The 23,783-nt window shown below is 42.1% G+C and overlaps 2 protein-coding genes across 2 annotated transcripts; one reads left to right on the forward strand and one right to left on the reverse strand.

Moving 5' to 3' along the window:
- Positions 1–1,073: 1,073 nt before the first annotated feature.
- On the forward strand, positions 1,074–12,490 carry edrf1 (erythroid differentiation regulatory factor 1). Its single transcript, XM_049600816.1, has 25 exons — positions 1,074–1,548; positions 1,674–1,882; positions 3,464–3,530; positions 3,610–3,735; positions 3,840–3,964; positions 4,061–4,199; positions 4,460–4,561; positions 4,660–4,781; positions 5,092–5,203; positions 5,395–5,542; positions 5,650–5,761; positions 6,154–6,265; positions 6,518–6,802; positions 6,913–6,984; positions 7,077–7,224; positions 7,418–7,609; positions 7,912–8,112; positions 8,332–8,550; positions 8,644–8,870; positions 9,019–9,177; positions 9,356–9,505; positions 9,735–9,888; positions 9,985–10,100; positions 10,233–10,405; positions 11,594–12,490. The coding sequence occupies exons 1-25, from the start codon at positions 1,447–1,449 to the stop codon at positions 11,754–11,756; spliced, it is 3,735 nt and encodes a 1,244-aa protein (XP_049456773.1). The 5' UTR covers positions 1,074–1,446; the 3' UTR covers positions 11,757–12,490.
- Positions 12,491–14,256: 1,766 nt separating this feature from the next.
- On the reverse strand, positions 14,257–21,898 carry dhx32b (DEAH (Asp-Glu-Ala-His) box polypeptide 32b). The gene is made up of 11 exons (XM_049600532.1): positions 21,617–21,898; positions 21,250–21,443; positions 20,296–20,671; positions 19,976–20,212; positions 19,034–19,127; positions 18,798–18,947; positions 17,704–17,895; positions 17,474–17,614; positions 16,699–16,889; positions 15,086–15,276; positions 14,257–14,527 (listed from the first exon to the last, which is right to left on the reverse strand). Exons 1-11 carry the CDS (start codon positions 21,896–21,898, stop codon positions 14,353–14,355), a joined length of 2,223 nt encoding a protein of 740 aa, XP_049456489.1. The 3' UTR covers positions 14,257–14,352.
- Positions 21,899–23,783: the final 1,885 nt, after the last annotated feature.

Below are 23,783 nucleotides of genomic sequence, written 5' to 3' on the forward strand. Positions count from 1 at the left end.
TTTGTTACTATCAAAGGGAAATATTTTGTAAGCTACTTTTACTACACTGACAAGCTACTACTAGCCTAACTTTATATCTTAAGATTTTATTAAATCTATATTATATTATTTTTATGTACACAGAACATACAAACAAAACTTTCAAACGAAAAACTATCTGCCACCTACTATTCGTAAGTGTTATTCTTTACTTTATGCTGCTAATATTTCCCAAGACAGCATGTTTTATGTCAAACTTAACTTAAAGACTATTTGTACATTTACATATAGCTATTTCTACATAAATAAAAGACTCACCACTGAATGCAATGTAATATAATATGATATCAAATATTATAACAAAATAGAACCATTGTGTAATATAAAGATAAACCACAGGGCATTAAAGTAATTAAATTAAAGCTGTAGGTTGGCACGACTAACTTTGTTAATTAAACTAAATTAAATTAAATTACATTAAATTCAAATCAATTTAATTTAATTCGATTTCATTTCATTTCATTCAATCTAATCTAATCTAATCTAATCTAATCTAATTTAATATAGTTTAATTTAATTTGATTTAATTTAACTTCATTTAATATTTAATACCAATTTTTTTTTACAAATTAAAAAGCTTTGTAAAATAGTTTTGTAATAATGATTAAGAATTATGAATTAAAAAAAAAAATTCGATTTTTGTTAAGCCTACCTTTTGGCTGCAAAATATGAAATATTAATATAAACATAACATTTAATTAAATGGTTAAAAACTAGAAAAACTAGTCGACATACTTTAAAACATGTGATTGAATTTCAAAATAAAATACAACGGGACAGAACAGAACGTGCTCAACTTTTCTACAACGAGGCTCTGGCACATCTTAAAGTACTTCCGGTTCATATATTTTTCTAAATAAATCGCAAAAACTGAAATATATTCTTATACATATGCTAATATTATGCGTTACAATGTGTTAATTTTTTACTAAAATTCTGAGTTATTCTTATGGTCGAATTAAGACATAAAAATGAATTTTGTAGTTTTTCTTACCGTTAAACCGGAAGTTATTACTGCTCGCACTAACGTGTGCTCTGACAACAACAGACTGGCAGGCTGGTGATAGGAAGAGAAGCTGCAGGCATATTTAACAAGTCATGTAAGGGCTAGAAACAAAACAACAACAGCCCGTCATGTGAGCGTCGTCTAGCTTTAAATTAAATACCGTGTTGTATGACTACACTTCTTTTTTTTTTTTTTTACATTTCTAGGAGTCAGCGTTGTTCTTTAAAAGGAGCTAGCCTGTCAAGCTAGTAAACTCGAGACAACTTTATTGACATAAGTGACGCGTCTCGCTGGTTATCTAGCTAATGTATAGGTTGTCTGTGATTCGTCGAAGACATGGATAGGTTGTCTAATTGTTAAAAAATTGCCAGTTTGGTGTGTTGAACGGTCGCGTGTCCAGTATGAGCGCATCAGCTGGGGACAGAGAGCCTGCTGGGAGCCCTCTGGATAATGCAAAGGAGGAAATCATTGGCCCTACCTGTTCAGGAGAGAACAGCAAACATGTAAGTAACCAGAAAGGTTTATGTAGATGAAGGACCTCGATCTAAATCCAACGCCTACCTCTGTCAGTGATCCCTGGTCATGGTAACTTCCTTACAACATGATGTCTTACCTTGTTATCTTGAAGGACTCCGCAGTGTGCACAGGAAACAGTGAAATAAAGAGCCGGGCCGTGGTGAAGTACTCTGCTGCCCCACCTCCCACCAGTTATGCTCTGCTGCAGGAACAGACAGACCTGAAGCTGCCTCCTGCCAACTGGCTGAGAGAAAACCCCCAGCTGGGCAGCGCTGGCACCACTATATTAGGGTCCAGCAGCAAGAGCAAGCCTTTCTCCAGGTACATCATCATGAGAAATACTATTACTATAATTGATCTTTATCAATTTATTGTGGAACTGTACTGGTTTCTGTAGAGATGTTTAGTTTTTGCTTAATAAAGGGAGTACGCTGTCTGAGTGTACTTTCCATAGTGGTGAGACAAAACACAACACTGAAAGGAGTCCATAAGACCTCACATCACACACTAAGTGCTGCATTCACCAGTCTACAGACACGTTCTAGTGCAGTGGTTCCCAACTGGTGGTCGCAGGGTCATTCAGAGTGGACCGCAAGTGACTCTCGAACATGTCAGATTTGAAATACAGTGAATTTCCAGCACAGAGCTTTTATTTTGAAGTGCCATTTCCTGCTGTAGAGTGAGTGACTAATGGATAGCTACTTGACAGAGACAGCAAACTAGCTTGACGACATGGCCATACTTAGTATGACATAGTAAGGGTTTAATACATTAAACTGTGTGGACCTTGAACTAATGACTAAGGAGAAATCTAGACCCTGTGACCGGACCAGTTGGGAACCACTGCGCTAGTGTGTACAGTTGTGTTTTGTGGGATTCTTGTAGGCTTTCATTGCACTCATATTTTACGTTTTTTTTTCCTCAGGATGCTCTATTTTTTCTCAAACACCCTGCACCATTGCAGTACAAAATATACTTTTCACATGATAGTCTATAGGTAACAAAAAAACACAAACAGTAAACAACAAAACTGAAAGCTAATACAGCAGTACAGCATGTCCCCTTTCTAAGGCCCTCTGTTAAATCTGGTATCTAATGATCCCAACTGGTAATAAATCTGAGGATGCTACCCCCTACTTCAGTCAGTCAAGACTCTTAATTCTTTCAGTTTGGCTACTATGAATAGTCATGAGCTCAATTAAGTCTTTCAAAAAGGTGTGCTTGTATTTTCCAGTTCCTTAATATAATATGTGCTGCATTAAGGAAGCCTGCATTAGCTAACCTAAACAATGCCTTTGTAAATCCAGATTGTAGACCATATATGTCTCCAGGAAGGCAAAAAAGTGGTGTGCTTGGCAAGGGCTGATCCAACTACTCCTCAGTAGCCTGAACCACTTGTGTCCAAAATGGGAAAACCCAGCGGACAGTCCTGCCTGAGGTGGAAAAAAGTACCCACATGACTCTTACATTTCTTCCTTAGACACATTTTGTGTTTCTGCCTCCCTCTTACATTTTAAAGTTGATGTTGGATACATCCAGCTAAAACTAATGCAGTCTAATACAACAGCCATGCAGCAAATATGATGGCTGAAATGTTAAGTTATTGTTGAAACTGTTTTAGTTGAGGGTATTCATTCAGAAGTTGGATTTAAACTCATGGCTATTTTGGAGTTTTTAGATTGTTATGCTGTTGCATTGTATTGTGTCACAATATTTAAAATAGAATTATATAAAATACAGTGTAGACACCATAAATGAGAAGCAGTGGACAACTTGTCAGTGGGTAAATCATGGATACTGAGTCACCGGTAAATGCCTTAAATCATTAAGCATCCTCACCCTGATCCATGTCACCATCAGCAGACACTCTGTAGTGATTAAGCTCCTTTTCTTCTTTTGTAGTTTTGGGATGGCGTATGAATTCATCGATTGTATCGGGGATGATGTCGACGTAGTGTCAGACTCAGAGGTTTGTGGAGCTGTTCTAAACATTTCTGTCTTGGTTTTTCAAACACGCACCTGACCTCATTTTTTTCTGTCGCGTTCAGAACATCAAGAAGCTTCTGAAAATTCCCTACAGCAAGTCCCACGTCAGTATGGCCGTTCACCGCGTGGGGAGGACGCTGCTTTTGGATGAGCTGGACATTCAAGAGCTCTTCATGAGATCCTCTCAGGTACAGGAGGGCTCATTCGAGACTTTAAGTATAGTCCCTATGATAGTATGTTTTGTGTATGTGCTTTAAATCATTGTGTTCTCCCTGCTATGTGTGTGTTGTAGACAGGAGATTGGACATGGCTAAAAGATTTCTACCAGCGGCTAATAGATCAGAAGTGGCAGAGGAAAAAGAAGAGTAAAGAGCACTGGTATCAGAGAGCAATCCTGTCAAAGTTCCTCTACTATAGGTGAGCACTTGGGAGTCATGGGAGTTATGTTACACTTCATCTTAAGGTGCATGTTTCCCAGTCTTTATCCAACAACAACTGCTGTGTTTCCTCCAGTATAAATGGTAATGGGGCTGCAGAGCCTGTTCCAGACAACCCGGATGAAGGAGAGGAGGAAAATGAGACAGACGAGTTCAGTTCTTCGTGGCTCACCAGCACAGCATCTGATACAGAAGAATCAGACACTCCCAAACAGGTACAGTATCTTAGCTGTTGGACAGGTATTTAGCAGTCTCCAATCAGGCAGTGTTACTTCAGGAATTAAATTAATTTCTTCTTGATTAGGAATCAGTGTGCAGTAGCCATTCATGACTTTCAGGATTTAGTGAGATTAAATGTGTTAGAAAATATAGTTTTTTGATTAGACTGGCCCTTGGTTGGCTGCCAAACTTATGTGAGTGAAGGTTTTGGTTTGCACTGCTTGCACTTACAGTATTGCCACCATTACATGTGCAGGAAAGTGTGTCTGTGGACAGCAAGTTTGCTCTGGGTCAGGTGACGTCTGTACCCAAAGAGCAAAACCTCCCTATGCTCTTCAACGAAGGAGAGAACAGTCAGGTGATACAATCTCTTACCCTTCCTTAATCGCATTCTTTCCACAGCTGGTAGCATAATGTCTAATGTCTGTGTACATTTTGATGTCACTTGTTCGACAGGGTTTAAGAAACGACTTTGTGCGAAACATCATGTGGACATTCGAGGATATCCACATGCTAGTTGGGTCCAACATGCCTATTTTCGGAGGTGGTCGCTATCCTGCCGTCAGTCTGAGACTCAGGTTGGAATTTCAAACCATTTGCTCTCATTAAGCATAAAAAATTAAAACTCATTTAGAGCGAAAATGACAATGTAATCATGTGATTTTAATGGCATTGCTGTTGCCTTCTGTTGGGGTCTTGTCTTAGATGTCTGTGTCAGCAAGATAATGCAGATTAACACATGGCATTAATTTAGTTTATCTGACCTCAGAAGGTGAGCCACAAATGTAATTTTGGATGCTGCAGCCTCATCAGAATTACACAGTGGCTCCACTACATTATTCGTGTTTAATCTAACATCTGACCTTTAATTTTCTGACTGTTTTTCAGGGACAACAATAAGCCAATCAACATTCTGACAGGTATCGACTACTGGCTCGACAATCTGATGTGTAACGTCCCAGAGCTTGTCATGTGCTTTCACGTCAATGGCATTGTTCAGGTAAATTATTGTTAATATCTGTTTGATGATTGCTATGGTTAATGTTCTCAGAAGGACATGATCTGTATTTTCTATAGAAGTTGTTTTAATGATAAAAAAAACTGTTCTGAAAATCACTCATCGCTCAGCCTTTTATTGAAAAGTGGGAGTAAAAGTTGTCGCTGTTTTTGCCTGTATTGTTTTCTCTGCAGAAATACGAGATGATAAAAACAGAAGACATCCCTCACCTGGAGAACTCGACTTTTTCAACGAGGGTGGTGAAAGACATCGCCCAAAATATTCTCTCCTTCCTCAAGTCCAACTGCACCAAAGAGGGTCACACATACTGGCTTTTCAAAGGTGGGAGATAACTGAACAGGAAGTTTTTGTTTTTCCTGAAGTTTTGTGCCGTGTGCTGTGCACTTGTCTATCCTGATGTTGTCTAATGTGATTTCTTGACTCCACAGCTAGTGGGAGTGACATTGTGAAGCTTTATGATCTTACTACTCTGTGTGAGGAGGCGGAAGAGGAGAAGTGTCAGAATCCCTTCACTCTTCCTGTGGCTGTGTTGCTATACAGGTAAGTCTCAGGAAAGACTCAGGATAGGAGCGTCTTTGTACTTTAGGATCACTGCAGTTGCGAAAACTTGGAAAATCAATAAATTTGAGGGGCTGAAGTTCATAGATTTTGAAAAATGTCCTTCTGTCCAAAAAGAGCTTTTAGCATGTCACAGAAAGTTTATTTAATATTTTACCTATAATCTTTAAATGTATAGTTGGACTTCAGTAAGTTTAAGTGCGTGTAGTAGGAGGCCTGAAGAGCCAAAATAAGTATGTAGTATTATTGAAAATATGGCAAGTGATAAAATCGGTCATTTTAAACTCTTGCAAGTGAGTTATGCCTAAATAATTTACAGTAAAATGGTGAAAAACTGTAATGTGTTCTTGTCTATTTTCTGTTTTGTGGTGCAGAGTTGCCAGTAACTTGATGCTGAAGGCGAGGCAAAACAGAAAGCACTATGGCACAATCAGAACTCTGCTTTTAAACTGCGTCAAACTTCTGGATGAGGACAGGCACCCCCAGGTAAGCTTGGATTTAAAAAGATATTCCACCCTTACTTAAAAAGTTAAAATTAGATAGAAGTGGGACAGACTTGGACAGAGAGGAGATGATGTGTAACAAAAGTCCTGTACCAAATTAGTCATCAAAAGCAGTATTTTCAGTCTATATTTAGACAGCGGGGAAGCAAAAAGTGACTTTATGTGAGATTGCCAAAGTTTGGATTTGATTGAACCTGACTCCTCTCCTGATCTCCTCCATCACCTGTCTGCTCAGATCATTGCCTCCGCCCACTACATGCTGTCAGAGCTGTTCCAGCTCGACGAGCCTCTGGAAGAAGACGAAGGGGAGTCGCTCCGGGCCGGCGGCTCAGAGGACAGCTACAGCGACGAAGACAGGGAGGAAGAGGAGGAGGAGGAGGAGCTGAGCGAGGACAGCGACGACAATGGCTCCTACAGCTCTTGCTCCAGCCCACAGGATGATAGTAAAGCCGTGGCTGTGATCCGCTCCGTTGGGGAGCTGTCGGTCCCGGAGAAATACAAATCCACTCATCAGATCAGAGTGAGTGCTTCTTAAAACACACAGACCTGTGGGGACAGTGTGGAATACACAGATTAATATGTTGTATGAAACACCAAAGCATAATCTTCCATTTTCTTTCAACCATGCAGCCAAGTGGTGCTTTCCCTGTTTCTCAAGACAAGGAGGAGAGATGCAGACATGTCCTGAGCTACGTGCTAAAGGCGAGTGCATGATATTTATATTTAGCGTACATACAATGCTAATAATGTTATGTCACCTACTGTATTAGTAATTACGGTAATATACTACACAGGGGATGAAGGCAGTGGATGGCACCATCAAGAAGGAGAGTGACCTCCCAGCTGCAGACCCTAACACTCCCATTCCTCTTAAATATGAGGATAGAAGCGCAGCCGGAGCCTGCGCTGCTGAGCAAGGCATCTCTCTTCTTCTTGAAAGAGGTCAGTCTGCAGTCCTTCTTTCAAAGATATAACACCGCATAATAAAACAGGAAACAGGTCAGCATTATGACATACACCATGAGTCTCCGTCTATTAAGTTGCAAGTGTTTTTGCAAACGAAATACACACATTCTTCATCCCTCAAGCCTCCAAATGTCTTTCTGCTGGTTTTCAAACATGTGCGCGTCATCAGCGAGGCCACTGCAGGCGGACCAAAAGCATCCAACACGCTCTGGGATGATCCCCGGGTCATGGCAGCACCGCATGAAGCTGCAGCTCTTCCTCAAAGCCTCCAAGGCGTACTACGTCCTGTCTGATGCAGCCACGAACTTGCTGAAGTACGGACGAGCCCTGCGCTACATCAAGCTGTCTCTGCAGTGTTATGGTAAGGCTATTTATAAGACTGTAACTGACATTTTGCTTTGTTAAATGCTTACTTTTAAAATGTCTGCCCGTCTTAATTATTATAGTGTCATTTATTTAATGTATTAATTCAGTTAAAGTTGAATAAGAATTGAGTAATATAATTTAACATCCACTTTTGGCCATTTAGATATAATAATCAAATAAATAAGCTTCATGCTGCTACTGTAACTACATTACTACATTTTATGAGGCAATATAATAACTCATTTAACATTTATTTCTCTTTCCCAATCCTGCTGCTTCTTCCATTGTTTCCTCCAGATGCCTATTGTTCAGTGAGCGGTACGCTGCACCCACAGGTGCTGCAGTTTCACAGCCAGTGCCTGTCTCTGTGTGGGGACATCCAGCTGATGTTGGCCCAGAATGCCAAAAACAGAGCAGCTTACCTGGAGGAATACAGCTACCAGACCAAAGAAGACCAGGAGATCCTGCACAGCCTGCACAGAGAGAGCAGCTGTCAGGGTGAGTCGCTAAAGAGAGACAAATGTACAAATTTTAAAGCACACAGCTGCCGGCTTTCATGCTTGATATATTGAAATTAAGGATCTTAAAGGCCTGGTGTCTACTTATCCTTTTCTGTTCCACTAATGCCAGTCACAATAAAATTCCAGCACTTGTTTCACCCAAAAACGTAATTTAATTTAACTCCACTTGTCATTGCCTTTTCTCTTTACCCACCAGCCTTCAACATGGCGACAGACCTGGCCATGGACCCGGAGTACCAGCTGTTTGTTAGCAGTAAGTGCTACGAGGCAGCGTATGAACTGCTCCTCTCAGAGGCTTGTAAAGATCACGCCTCGGATCAGCTCGCTCAGGTGCTCAAAAGGCTGGGAAACATTCGCAACGAGATGGGAGTGTACTATATGAACCAGGCTGCAGCCATGCAGACAGAGAAAGAAGGTATGTGGGATTAATAGACTACAGATGTAACTTTGAAAATTGTGTACAGAAAACAGTACTGTACCTAACTGGCCCCTCTCCTTCCTATTCTAGCCAAGAAGTCTGTGTCCGTAGCAGAGCAGGAGATGTGGAAAAAGAGCTTTGCCTTCTTTGAGAAAGGCATGAAGGATTTCGAAGCCATTGGGGACAGCACCAACACAGCCCTGCTGCTGTGTAACACTGGCAGGCTGATGAGAATTTGTGCTCAGGCCCACTGTGCCGTGTCTGCCGACCAGAACAGGGGGGAGTTCTCACCTGAAGAGGCTCTGTACTACAACAAGGTGTCATGCCAAATCCTTCAAGTCTTGGAATGTAGTGGGAAATTACTTGTTCTTTTGCAATCTCTATTATTTTTATATCCATCTTAAAACATGTCGACTCTCCCTAGGATTCTGTTAATAAATAATTTCACCTAATCTTTTATGTCAGGCCATAGACTATTACTTGCGGGCTATGAAGTCACTGGCAAGTCGAGAGAATCACCCAGCAGTGTGGGACAGTGTGAACTGGGAGCTGTCCACTACCTATTTCACCCTGGCTACACTTCTGCAGGACTACGCACCGCTGTCCAGGAAGGCCCAGGAGCAGGTGGGTTTGAACACATAGTAAACGGATATTATAAATTGGATATCGTACTTTATATCCTACAAAAGCTGGCTTTATACATTTAAGAAAATCTCAAGATCATTTATGATATGCACATTACATCATGGTGACTATATGGGTGCATATTTAAAACCATCTATCCCTGTGTGTGTTTTCCCAGATTGAGCGGGAGGTGACTGAGGCAATGATGAAGTCCCTAAAGTACTGCGACCTGCACACTGAGTCAGCTCGTCAGCCACTCTACCAGTACAGAGCTGCCACCATCCACCACCGCCTGGCCTCCATGTACCACAGTTGTTTCCGCAACCAGGTGGGACACCATGTCAGATTATACAGATTATTTATTTTCTCAGTGTTTGTTTGTTTTTGTGGTAATAATTCACATGTCTTAGCTGTCTATGCCAAAATTTTCTGCAACAAAAAAAGGACTACACACTGACTAGAATAGAATCACTGGTGACGGGATGTCTGTGTTTCATACTTACAGCAGTATAACACGCTGAAGGATGTCTGTGTTTCTGGCTCTAATTGTGTGACAGGTGGGGGATGAACACTTGAGGAAGCAGCATCGCAGCCTGGCAGAGCTTCACTACAGCAAGGCTGTCTGTTTATTCCTCAGCCTCAAAGACGCACCCTGTGAGCTGCTCCGCACACTCCTGGAGAGGGTGGCCTTTGCTGAGTTCACCATGGCAGGTGTGTAACTGTTCTCAGTCATGTTTGGTTTAGTCAAGAGAACAGAAAGAGCATTTCCATCCACAGCCTCTTATACTCATTACTGTGTTTGCACAGGTCAGAGCAGCAGTGCGGCAAAGCTGAAGAGCCTCACTGGAGCAGTAGAGATCATGACAGAAACTCGCCACGCTTTCCAGCTGATTCATAAAGAGCTGCTGGAGGAGCAGATTCAGGTACGTTTCAGAGCAGCAGATGGGAGTGCTCACTCATGCTGATGCATCTTTGCAAAGCTTTGTTTGGGTTGCCCTCTCTTGATCACACACTGTAACCTACAGCATATTTTCCTTTCACTTCCTGTGCTGTAGTTGAGTCAATCAGAAGCTGCTGAGTCGGCAGAGTCTCCTGAGGTGGCCCCTGCTCCGGCCTCGGGACTGAACCTTGAGGAAGTGATGAAGTTAATTGGCGTGTTTGAGCCCAGTTTCTCCTTCCTGCTGCTGCAACTGATCAAACTGATGACAACAATGAAACGGAAACCAAGGTGAGCAAGAATTTAGAAATATTATATGTTAAGCTATATAGGCATCTCAAAGGAATACTTAACCTGCAGAGTGACCATTCATATATCAGTTAAGGTGCTTTCACACCTGCCATTTGGCTTGGTTCAATCAAACTGAGGTTTGTTTGCCCCCTAAGTGCGGTTCATTTGGACAGTTGTGAACACAGCATTCGCAACCAGACAGAGACCTTCTTGAAGAGGTGGTCTCGGTCTGGTTACAAACAAACGGTGGTGTGGTTCTTTGTGGTGAGAACGTGTTCCGACCTCAATCTGAACCAGCTGCAGTCACATGACACATTGTTTAGGTTAAACATGTGCATGTTACAGTCCTGGAGGATTATTAATGTGCACCTCCTCCTGTACTGCCTTAATATGCACATTCAGCACATCCAATGCATCAAAACATTGTTTTCTAGTTGGAGCCGCGCCTCGTTTTCAAACTGTATGGTGTGACTAAAATGAACAATGACAGCAATATAGTCCACGATGAGCAGCGATAAAACCAACCTGCGTAGTTGTCCCTCCATTGTGACATTAGAAAGTGTCACATTTATCTTGCAAGTGTACTCTTCTTCAACGTTTTGTTTACTTCCTGGATTTTTCCCACATGGAAATTCTGACCAATCAAGAGCAGCTTTCTCACGCAAGGCATTTGGTCTGGTCTGCTTGTAAATGCTGCCGTGAGAACACGAACCAACTCTAGGCAATTACGCAACTTTGGAACAAAATTAGTTCCTGATTAGGACCAAAGCAAGACAACTCTGGGTCTGAAAGCACCCTTACTCACAGCGTGTTACCTTTAGTTTGTGAAGAAAGCTTGTGCAGTATAATCCAAGTCTCATTTATCCAGTCGTGTGCTCAGTACTTACCAAAGACATGCATTTTTGGCTAAAACATTACAACATATACAACTTCCTTCTACAAGTAGCATGCCTGAGTATGAGTGTGCATATGAGCTCTGTTTAGGTGTTATGAATCATGACGTTTTAGTGAGAAGTGTTTCTGCACAGCTTTTGTGAGACTTTGTAAATAGATGTTGTTGTTGTTGTTGTTGTTAAACGTGGGCCCCAGTGACTTAAATTCATGAAGAATGTTCACCTAGTATTCCTTTAATATCCTTCAGACTTTTTCAGTGGTTTCTTCTGACCAACTTATTTATGTCTGTTACAGCAATAAGGACGAGGAGCTGTTGAAGACCTATAAGAATGTTTACTCCAAGCTGCTGCGAGCTGAGAAAAACGCACCTCTGCTTAACCGTGTGGAGCTCCACATAGAGCTCCTGCAGCAGCTGACCCCCAAAACAGGAAGTGACGACAAGGGTACGCATTCATGATGAAGACACAAACCACAGCAAGGAAGACGCTCAAGACCTTAACTCTTCTCCAAGCGCCACACTGGGGAAGATTCAACAATTGTCTTCTATAAAATGCTGTGACAGAACACAATGATTTATAGTCACCATTATGAACAGACACATGCTCAGGCAACTCCGTCTTACCTGAATTACAGTTTTCAAAGCTAATTTCACCTCCTGCGCCTTTAAAAGCAACTCATCTTTTTCTAATATTTGCATCACAGGTTTTCAATTGTACATTTTTGTGAAAAGAGTTGTAAATTCTGAAGATATTATTTAACTTTCTTATTGCTTATGTGGTCATGGGTCACATGTAAAGCTCCGATCTGTGGGATTTGTTGTTGACTGTAAACATCACCCAGATTGCCTCATTTTTCTACAAACAAAAACATACGGCGTAAGATTTCACAGATGGTGTAATCGCGTATAACACAGGGGCTTTAACAGAGAGAAATCATTTAGCACATGCTCACAAAAATTGATTCATTTGACTATAATTGGTGTTTTTGATATTCAATAATACCAATAATGCTGTGAATAAAATTCATTGAAGTTTGAGTGATGGCTGACAAGTTTAATAATTCATCAGAAGTGTTACTTGCTTTCCAAAATGACAGCGTGCAATAGTTTGGCAACATTCAATGCAAACTCAGAGGCTCGTGTGTCCACACGGCTGTATATACAAATGAGTTTATATCAGCATGGTTTGCTGTGACATGAAAATAAAAAGTTTTTAATTGTATGTGCCTTCTGTAGATGTTTTGTTACCCTCATGATATTGTATGTTTCTATATTTGTCACAAAATGCTAATGTGCTAATGCTAATGTGCTCTTGTGCTAGTAAGTAGCGCAGTAGGAAGCGTGCACCTACTCATGGATGAGAGGCTCGTGCTCATGACAGCAGGAGATATAAACATTAATGGTGTCCTCCTTGGCTGAGCTGTGACGCTAGCTACCTCCTTGGTGCTAGGTGAGCTAGCAGTAGAGCTAGCTTCCTTCTCCTTGTTGATTCTGTTGGCAGGTGTAGTTTGTTAGAAAGAAAATAGTTCCTACATAAGACTGCTCACAACAAGGTCTGTGGATTATCTTGAGTAATCGGGTCATGATTTCTGGGAAGAGACATTGCTGTTGAGTTTTTCAAATGTATTTGTCTGTGCCTTGAGCACCACAAGCCAAATGCCAACTAGGTCCATTATACTCAAGAGAAGGCAGACATGTCTATGGCTGATATCTCCAACACCCTGCAACTCACACCAAAACAGTCTAGACTGATAAATATCACTACAGGTAAGAAGAAAAATATGTGCTTTTGATTTGGGGAGGAGTTGTACCTTTAACTTTCAGTTTAATTATTCATTTGGATACCAAATATACATTATCCTCCTGAGACTCTGCGTCCTCGTTTGAAGGCATCACATTTTGGCTTTACTTGACTTTATACTTCCTTCTACTTAACTTAGACCTGTTGTCCTCGTTCGTGGACACTTTTCTGTGCCATCTAGTGGTAGTAAGAGCACAATACACTAATTTATGTAAAAACTGTCAAGTCAGTCTGCAGCCAGTCCTGACACAAAAGTGGATAAGGTCCAAAACCTGATCACAGTTTATGGTTGGAACTTGTTTACTGATGATTAATAATGTTTGTAGTTTTATATAGCAACATATTTGACCAATTTTAGCCACAGTAATAAGCTAAGACACTGTATTCAGAAAGTACTGGTTTGAAGATGTTGGGACTTTATTGTCGTCTCATTTGAGGACATTGGGACTTTATTATCATTAACAATGTTTAGTTTTTTGTACTTATTAGGTCCTACTGATCCAAAACAGCTAGGAGAAATTAAAAGTGAATACCAAACAAATGGTCGGCTCTCAGGAGGATATGATGTAACATATTGGACTATTATTTCCGTTGATTTATCCTGACATTTAAACATCTACTAAATGATCCTAAACCAGATTGTGTGCAGCTGGTTTGCCTCGAAAAGACAGTTTGTAAAAGATTTTAAGTGGGTCAGGCGACACCGTACCCCAAGGGTTCTGGCACTGGTCCTTGCAGCACCATTCAGCCCGGGTCACTGAAGAGGGGACATGATGTTTTCAATGAAGTGTCAGTGAACTGGGTCACCCCACAGTTACTGAACTGTGTCCACACCAGATGGAGCTGCAGGTGGGCCCATACTGTCCCTATACCTCATTAATCAGGCTGGACCCTCAGTGCTGTGGGTGACTGACTGTTGGACAGTGACTGAAGGTAAACTGTGAAAAGGAGCCACAGAGTCGTTAAATATTTCAACGGGTTGTGTGAACTGAAATTATAAACTTTGCGGAACTTTTAAGTATGAGAAAATCAGAAACCAGATTTTTCTGTTGAATAAGAACAAATATACATAACAGCAATTATTGTTTTCATTTCATATATTCGTGCACTATTAAAACATAAATACAGAACGTGATATTGTGACAAAAATAAGGGGCACAGATGAAAGGAAATAAAAACATCATCAATAAAACGACAGTGTGCTTCTGTGTAATATAGTGCAATAAATTCTACTGGGAGCAGTGGGTTAGTCGGTCATTGTATGACACAGCGGTCAGAAGCCTGGTCCTCCTGCGGTTCCACTTGGGAGGCTTGAGGTTTCTTCTCTTGGCACTGAGGAGCTCCGTGGTTCAAAATGTTTTGGAGGATGTCTTTGCTCTCACTAGGCGGCAGATTGTAGAAGAAATACTGTGGTGCCATCTGAATGAACCTGGTAAAGGAGAGGACAACGTTGTCGATACAAACAAGAACTAATCTTTTCAATTTGTGTTGGCTTTGAATGACTTCCACTTACGCTGAATAGAAGAGTTACAGATACTTATATTTCCCCTTTTATTATTTGAACGGCAATGAACGGATCGACACATTTTAAGAACCTAAGAGAGCATGACAAAGGCTGCAGAGCTTTCTCCTCCTCCATTAAACCACAGCTCCACTTTCCCAGGAATCTGTGCTATCCATAATCCCCTTTCCAACCAGCTGATACTTGAGAACAGGATTAGGATACCTCCCCTCACAACCAGCATGACTAGTCCCTGCTGAACTGAGGTTTTACATCTGGACCAGACAGGAAAGCGAATGTGTCCATCTGATTACATTTAAGCTTCTTTAAATGTGCAGATAAGACGGGTGGTCTGCTGGGTTCTTTTAAAGCATCAAGAGACTGCAGTCTAGTTAAGACTGAACATATTCATTTATGTGACTGTTAAACAAGTGCACAGTTTAAAATATCCAAAGAACAAAATGTTAAAACAAAGCTGAGACTTACTCCTCCGGTGTTATGTGGGTTGTGGTGCGGAGGCAGTTGTCCTCGGAGAAGGAGTGCTCATGGAATAGCACCCACTCAGGCAGGCCCAGCTTGGGGCTCTTGGCTCCATAGCCAGACAGAGGATGGATCTGTGCCACGTGCTTATGGGTCAGGATGAAGTAGTTCCCTGATCCATCCACGTCCCGCGCCACCTGAGGGAAATCATAGCCAGGCACAGTCCGATGGATTTCCACAGAGGGACTGGAGTTACTATACTGATATAGGATATACTGTGTATACTGATTTTACCTTGAATAGTGCACATAAAAAAAATCCAACACATAAAAGATGACAAGAAAAGGCAACTTCTCTCATAACTTGCAGCTAAAACATTTCAGACTTTGTGGTTTGCCTCTTTTTTGTTGCTGTTTTGTATCTCTTTGTTGTCATTATACATCTTTTTGTGGTTTTATGTCTCTCATTTCCTGTTTCTTTGCATCTCTTCGTGTTCATTTTGAGTCTCTTTTAGGCCTGTATATGTTGTAATAATCAGAGTGACATTTTGCAGATGAAGGCCAGAGGGGGTGTTGACACTTTGGGCTCCTGGGCCTGTGCCTGGTCGGCCCATTCAGTAATCCATCCATGATTTCAAGGAGTTAAAATACTGAAACAGTTGAAGTTTTAGTGGCAGTCAAAATACAAAATACTGAGAGAAGCTGAACTGTGGAAGTGTAAGCTGGTATAAGTGTAAGAACATGTCTCTTGAGATGTAAGAAAGCTGTTGGATAAAACTGTGCATGAACAGTGGAAGTTGTGGAAGTTACAATAGCTGAAGAAGGTTTAAGATGTTCAGATGCTAAGGCCTGAGACCTGAAAGGGTATTGTAGTGGCTGTTTCACATACCAAAGTTCCTAGGCCATTTAGTTTGTGAGGTGTCTCGGTTTTGTCTCGTGTTTTGTCCCTTCCAAAGTTACATCTTGTACGGTCCACTACCAACTTGATGTCCTATTTCTATATATTCTCACATATTATCCACTATTATACTTAAACACTGCGTAACATTAAAATTTATTATGATCCAAATCAACAAACACTGATGATTTTACTTGTTATGTCTGTCAAATTTAAGATTTTTTTGTTTTTGGCTTTATGCCTTTATTTGATAGGACAGTGTTAGTGTGAAGGGGGGAAACAGAGGATGGCATGCAGCAAAGGGGTTCCAGGCTGAAATCAAACCTGCAGCGGCTGCAGCAAGGACGCTGCCTTTCTACATGGGACGCCTGCTCGACCCACTGAGTTACTAGGCGCCCCGTAATTTTAATAATGAATATTAATCATAAAAAGGAACATAATTGTTTCTCCATATTGTCGGTCACTTAAATTACTAAATGAACAGAAGTGCTTTAATATTTCAATAAGTCCATATTATGTGATGATTAATAGAATAAACACATGATTAGAGCACACTCCACATTGCTGCATTAGTTCCACTTAGAGGACTTCAATGACCTTTTAGAGTCTTCAGGCGGACTCTGGGTGTTTGATGTGAGCTGAAATGTTCTAAGCTGTCGAAGCTGATCTAATAAATTATTTTAGTTTTTGCTGAGTGTTATAATAAAGATGTGTTTTCTGACCTGCATGAAGAACCCTGCCAGCAGGGCTCTCTTAATGTTCAGGGTGTTCCTTCGGGAACCAAAGGCGGGCAGCGAAATGGGCAGCTCGATCCTCTTCAGGGTGTCGGTGAGCTCAGCGCGAAGAGCGTCAGCCATCAGCAGAGCAGCGTGGCTCAGGTAGAAATCCTGACACCACTTCTCTTCATTACAGTCTAACAAGTGGAGAAGACAGAGACACAGAGGGGATTTAAGGAAGGCGCAAACATTGATGAAGACATACAGATGGGACAATATTCAACACAATTATATGCGTCTCATAAAGCAAATATTGACCCAAAACTGTCATGGACGTACTTTCATCATATTTTTTTAGCTTCTTGTAATGATTAAAAAAAGTATTCTTTTTTTTTTTTTAGTTTGTGATTATTGTAACTATTGACTTTCTCACATCTGTGTGAGCGTGTGTATGTGTGTGTGTGTGTGTGTACTTGTACATGCTACACAGTGAGGACCAAAAAAACATATTTTAGCAACAGAGTGAGGACATTTTTGCAAAGTGAGGACATTTTGGCCAGTCCTCACTTTTTCAAGGGCCTGTTTGACAGTTAAGACTTGGTTTTAGGGTTCAGGTTAGAATTATGTTTAGGTCAGGGTTAGGCATTTAGTTATGATGGTTAAGGTTAGGATACAGGGCAAGGGAATGCAATGTATAAATGAGGGTCCTCACAAAGACAGAATTACAAGAGTGTGTGTGTGTGTGTGTGCGCGCGCATGTGGTGATGCTCTCTAAACTCACATGGATCCTGCTGGCACTGTTTAAATGCCTTGTAGATATTGATCAGGGTGAAGTGGTCTCCCTCTGGGTGCTGGAACTTCATGTGGCACTGGGTTGCCTCTGGCCTCAGGTCGGCAGAGGGAACTGTGAAGCAAGTTGGTGCTAAAAAACATCCACAAGACAAATGTGATTATTAGAACATACTGCTTACTAATATATTTTTGCTCAAATGGCAGCCCAGCACATTTTACCTGCTAGCATGGCAGCGATGATGACCACCTCGTTGACACAGTCGAACTCACAGGAAGCGAGTACAGTTTTGGCCATTTGCGGCTCCAAGGGGAACTCAGACATGATGATGCCCATCTCAGACAGGTTGCCATCATTATCCAGAGCTGCAAGGTAGTCTAGCTCCTCCAAAGCCTGCATTAGGCCTCCAGGATCTGGGTTAGAAAGGTTTTTAGATAATACATTGTTTTTATTTTGCAAAATTAAACCTTGGTTAAAGTGAGAACCAAATCCTGCAGAGAACCAGTACACGTCTTTATTACTGTCTAGTATTTAAACCAGGAGATTATTAATTACATACTAATACACTTTGATTTAAACGGTTATGGATTATATTTGCAGTTTTCATGCTGTCTAAACTGTAATCCAAAGTGGTGGTGACCCACTGGGGCAATCCCCCTGCAGTATACTGGCACCCTGGTGGGCACGCTCAGAGCAAAAAGGCAGCAGAAGATTAGGATTTTATAATCCTTACCAACATCTGCCATGCATCACTATGCAAAATGAAAAGTCTGTCATGGTACAAATGAGATTTTCTATTCTGTCTTTGCAACAAACATGTTGTTCCATCAACATCACGGTGAAACAAAGAGACGTGGACACAGAGATAGAGACAGAGCGAGAGGATGGAATTTAATCCACCTTAGATGCTCTCTGTTATCATCTACACTCCCACAGACCAACACTGTGTTTATGCTCTAATCAACTAATGGGAGGCTCGGTGTGTGTGTGTGTGTGTGTGTGTGTGTGTGTGTGTGTGTGTTTGTATTAGTGGGGGTGAATAAATCCGGGGGAACAAAAGCACACGGAAGCAGGTCAGCTCTAAAAGGATGCTCACAGAACAGGAGCTGTCAGTTCAGCTGAGGCACGGCTCACTGCCTTCCAATACAAAAAAAAAAAAACTTGCCGTCTGTCGGAACAAAAGGGAACGGACTGACTGAACCCAAAAATCATCTCATTATCACTGAGGATGATGTGAAATTCAGTCGAACACCAGGAGCCCAGACAACACAAACAGCCATGAAAACATTCCGTGTTTACTTTATGTAAATCTCACCAGGCCTGTCGATGAAATCACAGTGACCCAGCCCAGCGATCTCCATCCTCTTCAGGAAGAGCACAGTGGACGTGATGTCGGACTCCACAACATGTGGACGTATCTCTGTAGGAAGCTGTCTGTCCTCTGGGTACAGACAGAAACACTTGCCTACAGGACGGAAAGACCATATTCAGATTTTCAGGCAGGACAGCAGGGTTACACCAAAACTATTCTGTAAAAGTTTAACTTCTCACCTGTTGGACCTGCCAGCTGTTTGCGACTCTTTGCTTGACCCGTGCTGATTGGCTGAATGATGACTGAGTTTGTTCTGATCCTGGGGTTGTAAACCTGCAACAGCATCACAGTGTTTTGATCCTGATTATATACAGTGGTTGAATGTAATTGAGAACATTTAGTCAAGTACTTATTACCCCAGCTACACAACATCTAAGACTATAGGATTTGTTTCAACACTGGGAGGACTTACATGAAATGTGCCGTTGGATACCTCTGCAAGAAAATTTGGTGTATCAAATACTTAATTTCCTGCTTTCTGGGGAATTTTAATGCACAAATTGTTTGTTTTCTGCACCAATTAAGGTAAAAAAGTCTATAACCTTTTAACGTACAACAATAAATCAAGATTCATGCGCGGCACAAGATTCATGTAAATGTTACATTAAATGTCATAATATAAAATCAATGGTGGGAGAAGTATTCAGATACTTTGTCCATTTTCAATCGCTTATGCGAAGCCAGGTCGCAGGGGCAGCAGGCTGAGAAAATGATTCCAGATATTTGTCTCAACAGCAATGCTTTCCAGCTCCTCTTGGGGGACCCCAAGGTGTTCTCCAGTCAGACGAGATATGTAATCTCTCCAGCGTGTTCTGGGTCTGCCCCGGGGCATCTTACTGGTGGGACATGCCTGGAACACCTCTAATAGGAGGTGCCTAGGAGGCATCCTGATCAGAACCACCTCAACTGACCCCTTTCAACGTGAAGGAGCAGCAGCTCTACTCCAAGCTCCCTCCAGATGTCCAAGCTCCTTACCCTATCTCTGAGGAAACTCATTTCGGCCACTTGTATCCACTCATTCTTTTGGTCATTACCCATAGCTCATGACCATAGGTGAGGGTTGGGACGTAGATGGACCAGTAAATCGAAAGCTTTACCGAAACAAATCAGGACTAACTTACATATCTTTTCTCCAGCCCAGCATCAATGACAAAGCTTATTGAGCTAGCAGCCCAGAAGAAGTCCTCGTTGGGGCTGGATGTGAGGTAGACTCTGCGGTTCTGGCCTGTCTCTTCCTCCCCCAGGACTGGTAGATTCCCAGGTTGGCCAGGGTGCACAGCAATAGGCATGAGCTCACCCAGATCAGGGGATAAGCTGTGCGCTTCATGACACAGGATGTCATGGGCTAGGTCTATCTCCTGGTGGATAGCAAACAAAGAAGAAAGTCAGAGGAAGACATATATTCAGACAGCTGATTCAATCATGCATTGCTGCTTTTTACCTGCGTCGTCACCAGAAACACAACCACATCTCCTTCCTCTTCAGAGTGGTGGATCTCCAGCACCAGGCGGAGAGCTGAACAGAAGTAGCTGTCGCCTGTGCTGCTGTGCACCACCTCCCCTGCACCTGGGCTCTCCAGGCGTATCAGAGGCACCGCTGACCCGGTGAAGTGGGCCAGCTGCTTTGGGCTGGGCTCAACAGCTGTAAGGAGGACCACGTGGAGCTCCGGCCTCTGCAGGGCGATGTCCTTAAGCAGACCCTGGAGTACATCAGTGGCTACAGTCCTCTGGTGGGCCTGGTCCACGATTACCACACCGTAGCGCTCGAGCAAAGGGTCTGACATCATCTCTCTCAGGAGCATGTCATCTGTGCAGTACCTGAGGTGGGCAATAAAATGATAGTTGACATTAGAAGGGAGCAAATGCGTGCACAGAGGCACTTGACACACACTGTATTCAAATTCATAATAGCCTGAAATAAATCTTCAGCCTTCTTTATTCGTAAGCCCCTAGGCTGAAAGAGAGGAACCTCAGAATGGCATCTTAATGAAAGGCACTTTGTCTACACTTCAGCTTTTCCCCTATTAGAGTAATTTACTCTGATAATTAGTCTGAGGAGGGGATTCTTTCGTTCTTGCCGGCTGCCTGTTTATCTGATCTTTCTCCCCTCAGTGTGCAGAGTTTCTTTGTTCGCCAGCTGACTTATGAGGGACCCACATGAGGGAGTGTGACATATGGGCAGACAGGGAGCCGGGGCAGCTGTGGAGGAGCCCCTGAAAAGAGCCCCCTTAGTCCTTTTGTTCACTTCTCTCTTGTGAATAAGAAAAGGCGGGGTGATTTAGCAGTGTGTGTCGTGAGTGTGCTTTATTGGAACCCGGCAAAAGGAGGGAAGGAATCAGATAGAGAAACACTAAATACATTTGGGTTTAAAAGTTAGAAATGCTGCTATAGCATACCTGAGGACTGTGTCATTAGTGGAACATGTTTCCAAAGGGATGCTGTATCCAACTTCATGACCAATGTTGACGTCCATCTCGTCGGCCACTCTCAAGGCGAGATCTACTGCCTGCTGTGCATGAATCTGCGTGCAAACCACCATGCCATGCTGGAACTGGACTGATAGGCAGAATTCAGCACACCACTGGGGAATCTGTTTCAAAATAAGAGTGAGATAAGTTGTCTACATCACAGATGCTCCCCCACTATAAGTTGATCGTCAGAGGGTTTGAATATCTCCCTGTACCAAAGTTGTTGCATGACTGAAATGTGCAATATCCTCCATGGAAGTTCAATCTGAAGTGTCAAATGCCTTATGGTACTCACTTGAGAACTTCTCCCAGTTTTGGCAGAGCCACTGACAATGACAAACCGTCCTTTGGCCAAAGTGTCCATGAATTCACACTTTGCTTTCCACACTGGCAGCTCTTTCCTTTCTCTCAGCAATTTGTAAAACCTGGAGGAATAAGGCAGTCCATCAAACTGATTAAGCTCCAAAATGTCATCATACTCTTTGTCTCCTTGACTCAAAGCTTCTGTGTCTGAACAACAGGGCGATTTGCCCTCAAAACAGTCCTCTCCAGTTAAACTGGTAACGTCCTGCTCCATTGCAAGTGAGCTCCCAGTCCGTCCACTTAAGACTTCATTTACAGATCCAAAGAGAAGAAGTTTGGAAATCTCCAGCTCTCAGTAAACTGTTGGACAGCGCACAGACCGCCTCTGCAAGTGAAGCCAAATGAAAGGCTCACTAGGCGGCCAGCCCAGTGTTGTCATGTGGCGACTAATCCCATAGAAGTGCGGTCATCAGCAGATGACACACACACACACACACACACACACACACACACACACACACTGGTGTGAGAACAGAGATAGATGGGCAGAGACTCAGAGGGATCTGATGTTTTTACAATGAGAACTGGCTCACACGCAAAGGCCACAAGCTGTAGATGAAGTGAAATGCATTTATTTATCAACTGTGGTTTAATTTCGTAATTAAGAAATTAATTATCGCAGTGGTTAACACACTGAGATAATTTATTTCTACACCCGAGAACAAATGATTGTGCCAGAAAATGAAGACCTGTAAAACTAAGAGGTTAGCACAAAGTCTGCTCTGCTTCAGCCTCCACAGTACGACTACACTTACAGAACCCTGCAGTTTTCCATTAGTAGAATCATTGCTAAGAAAACTGAAATAAATGGAAGATGCAAGCAGCAATTAATGTGCCCTCCCACCTTCCTGCACATTGGGGTTACTGGCGGGAAGCTGGTTGGCATGTCTTCTGAGTTTTTGAGTACAGAAAGGGCATCAAAAGTGAGTGGGTGGCGCTGTAGAGCCAGCGTTCCACAACCACGCCCATTTAAACCACCAACTCAAAATAATTACTTGATCAAACAACCCTAAATCCTGACCCCTTACTCTAACCCTGTAACCCTAACCCATACTCACGGGTGCAAAGCTTTGTGAAATTTTGCGCACTATAAAGTCCTTCAACATGTTCGTAAAATGAAAATGAATGCAAGATATCCAAAATGGCTGACTTCCTTTTGGGGGAAAAATAATAATCATAAGCTCTTGATGATGAGAGCTATGATCCACTCAAATTTCATGATTGTCAAAGCAACTTTATCCAAACCCAGATGTGCGTTTGGGGGTGCTATGGAGCCTGCTGGCCGCACCCAGTCGGCCCCATGTGGTTAGTACATGAGCTGAAAAATGGGCCCCATTTGGGATTGTCCAAGGGTTCAATAATGGCCCCACGCTAGTTACCCAAAAGAGTGGGTTTTCCCCAGTGGGCCCCAAAATGAGCATCTTATATTGGGCTCACTTGAGCAAAACCACTCATGTGGGCAGCTGGCATGGCCCCATTATGGAACCCTTGGACAATCCCATATAGGGCCCATTTTTCAGCTCATTTACCACCCACATGGGCCCCACATACAAATGTTGGATGGAACCCACACCCAGTTTTTGTCGGTTCTGATATGTGTGTGCCAATTTTCGTGAGTTTTCAAGCATCCTAAACAATTCACAAAAGGTGAAAAAAAAGTATCTCTACAAAAACAATGGGTTCCTTGCACTTTTAGTGCTTGTGCCCGAAAAATGTCATTCGGGAAAAAAAAAACACGCAGGTGTACTTATACTTCCGATGAGACCGTTCAACAAAATATTGAACAATTCCTTCTGACTAACAAAAATTGAGAAATTTGGAAAGTGTGTTTAGCGCCCACCAGTGGCTGATAACTGATACTGTTCAAACTAAAAGCACTATTACAGTTTCTTTTAAAACATTTTTTTCAGTTAAAGTTAACTTTGTTTTTTCACAACCCAACAGTCATACAGTAACATATAAAACAACCCAGTTCTCCATGATTTTAATTATGATGCTAAAATGTTACTTTTGCTATATAAATATATATATATATATATAGTTATATATATAATTGGCTGCTGTTTCGTTTTTGTTTTTTGTTAACCTAAATCAATCTG

The sequence above is a fragment of the Epinephelus fuscoguttatus genome, linkage group LG16, assembly GCF_011397635.1.
Source record: "Epinephelus fuscoguttatus linkage group LG16, E.fuscoguttatus.final_Chr_v1".
Lineage (NCBI taxonomy): Eukaryota > Metazoa > Chordata > Actinopteri > Perciformes > Serranidae > Epinephelus > Epinephelus fuscoguttatus.

Bases quoted from the DNA above. Each gene is read 5' to 3' on its own strand.
- dhx32b (XM_049600532.1), bottom strand. From the start codon at position 21,898: ATGGAGCAGGACGTTACCAGTTTAACTGGAGAGGACTGTTTTGAGGGC. The intron at 19,128-19,975 runs GTAAGTTAGTCC...ATGCTGTTGCAG, and splicing joins CTGGGCTGGAGAAAAGATAT to GTTTACAACCCCAGGATCAG. The intron at 17,615-17,703 runs GTAAAATGTGCT...GATGTTTTTTAG, and splicing joins CATCGCTGCCATGCTAGCAG to CACCAACTTGCTTCACAGTT.
- edrf1 (XM_049600816.1), top strand. From the start codon at position 1,447: ATGAGCGCATCAGCTGGGGACAGAGAGCCTGCTGGGAGCCCTCTGGAT. The intron at 5,204-5,394 runs GTAAATTATTGT...TTTTCTCTGCAG, and splicing joins ACGTCAATGGCATTGTTCAG to AAATACGAGATGATAAAAAC. The intron at 9,889-9,984 runs GTGTGTAACTGT...GTGTTTGCACAG, and splicing joins TGCTGAGTTCACCATGGCAG to GTCAGAGCAGCAGTGCGGCA.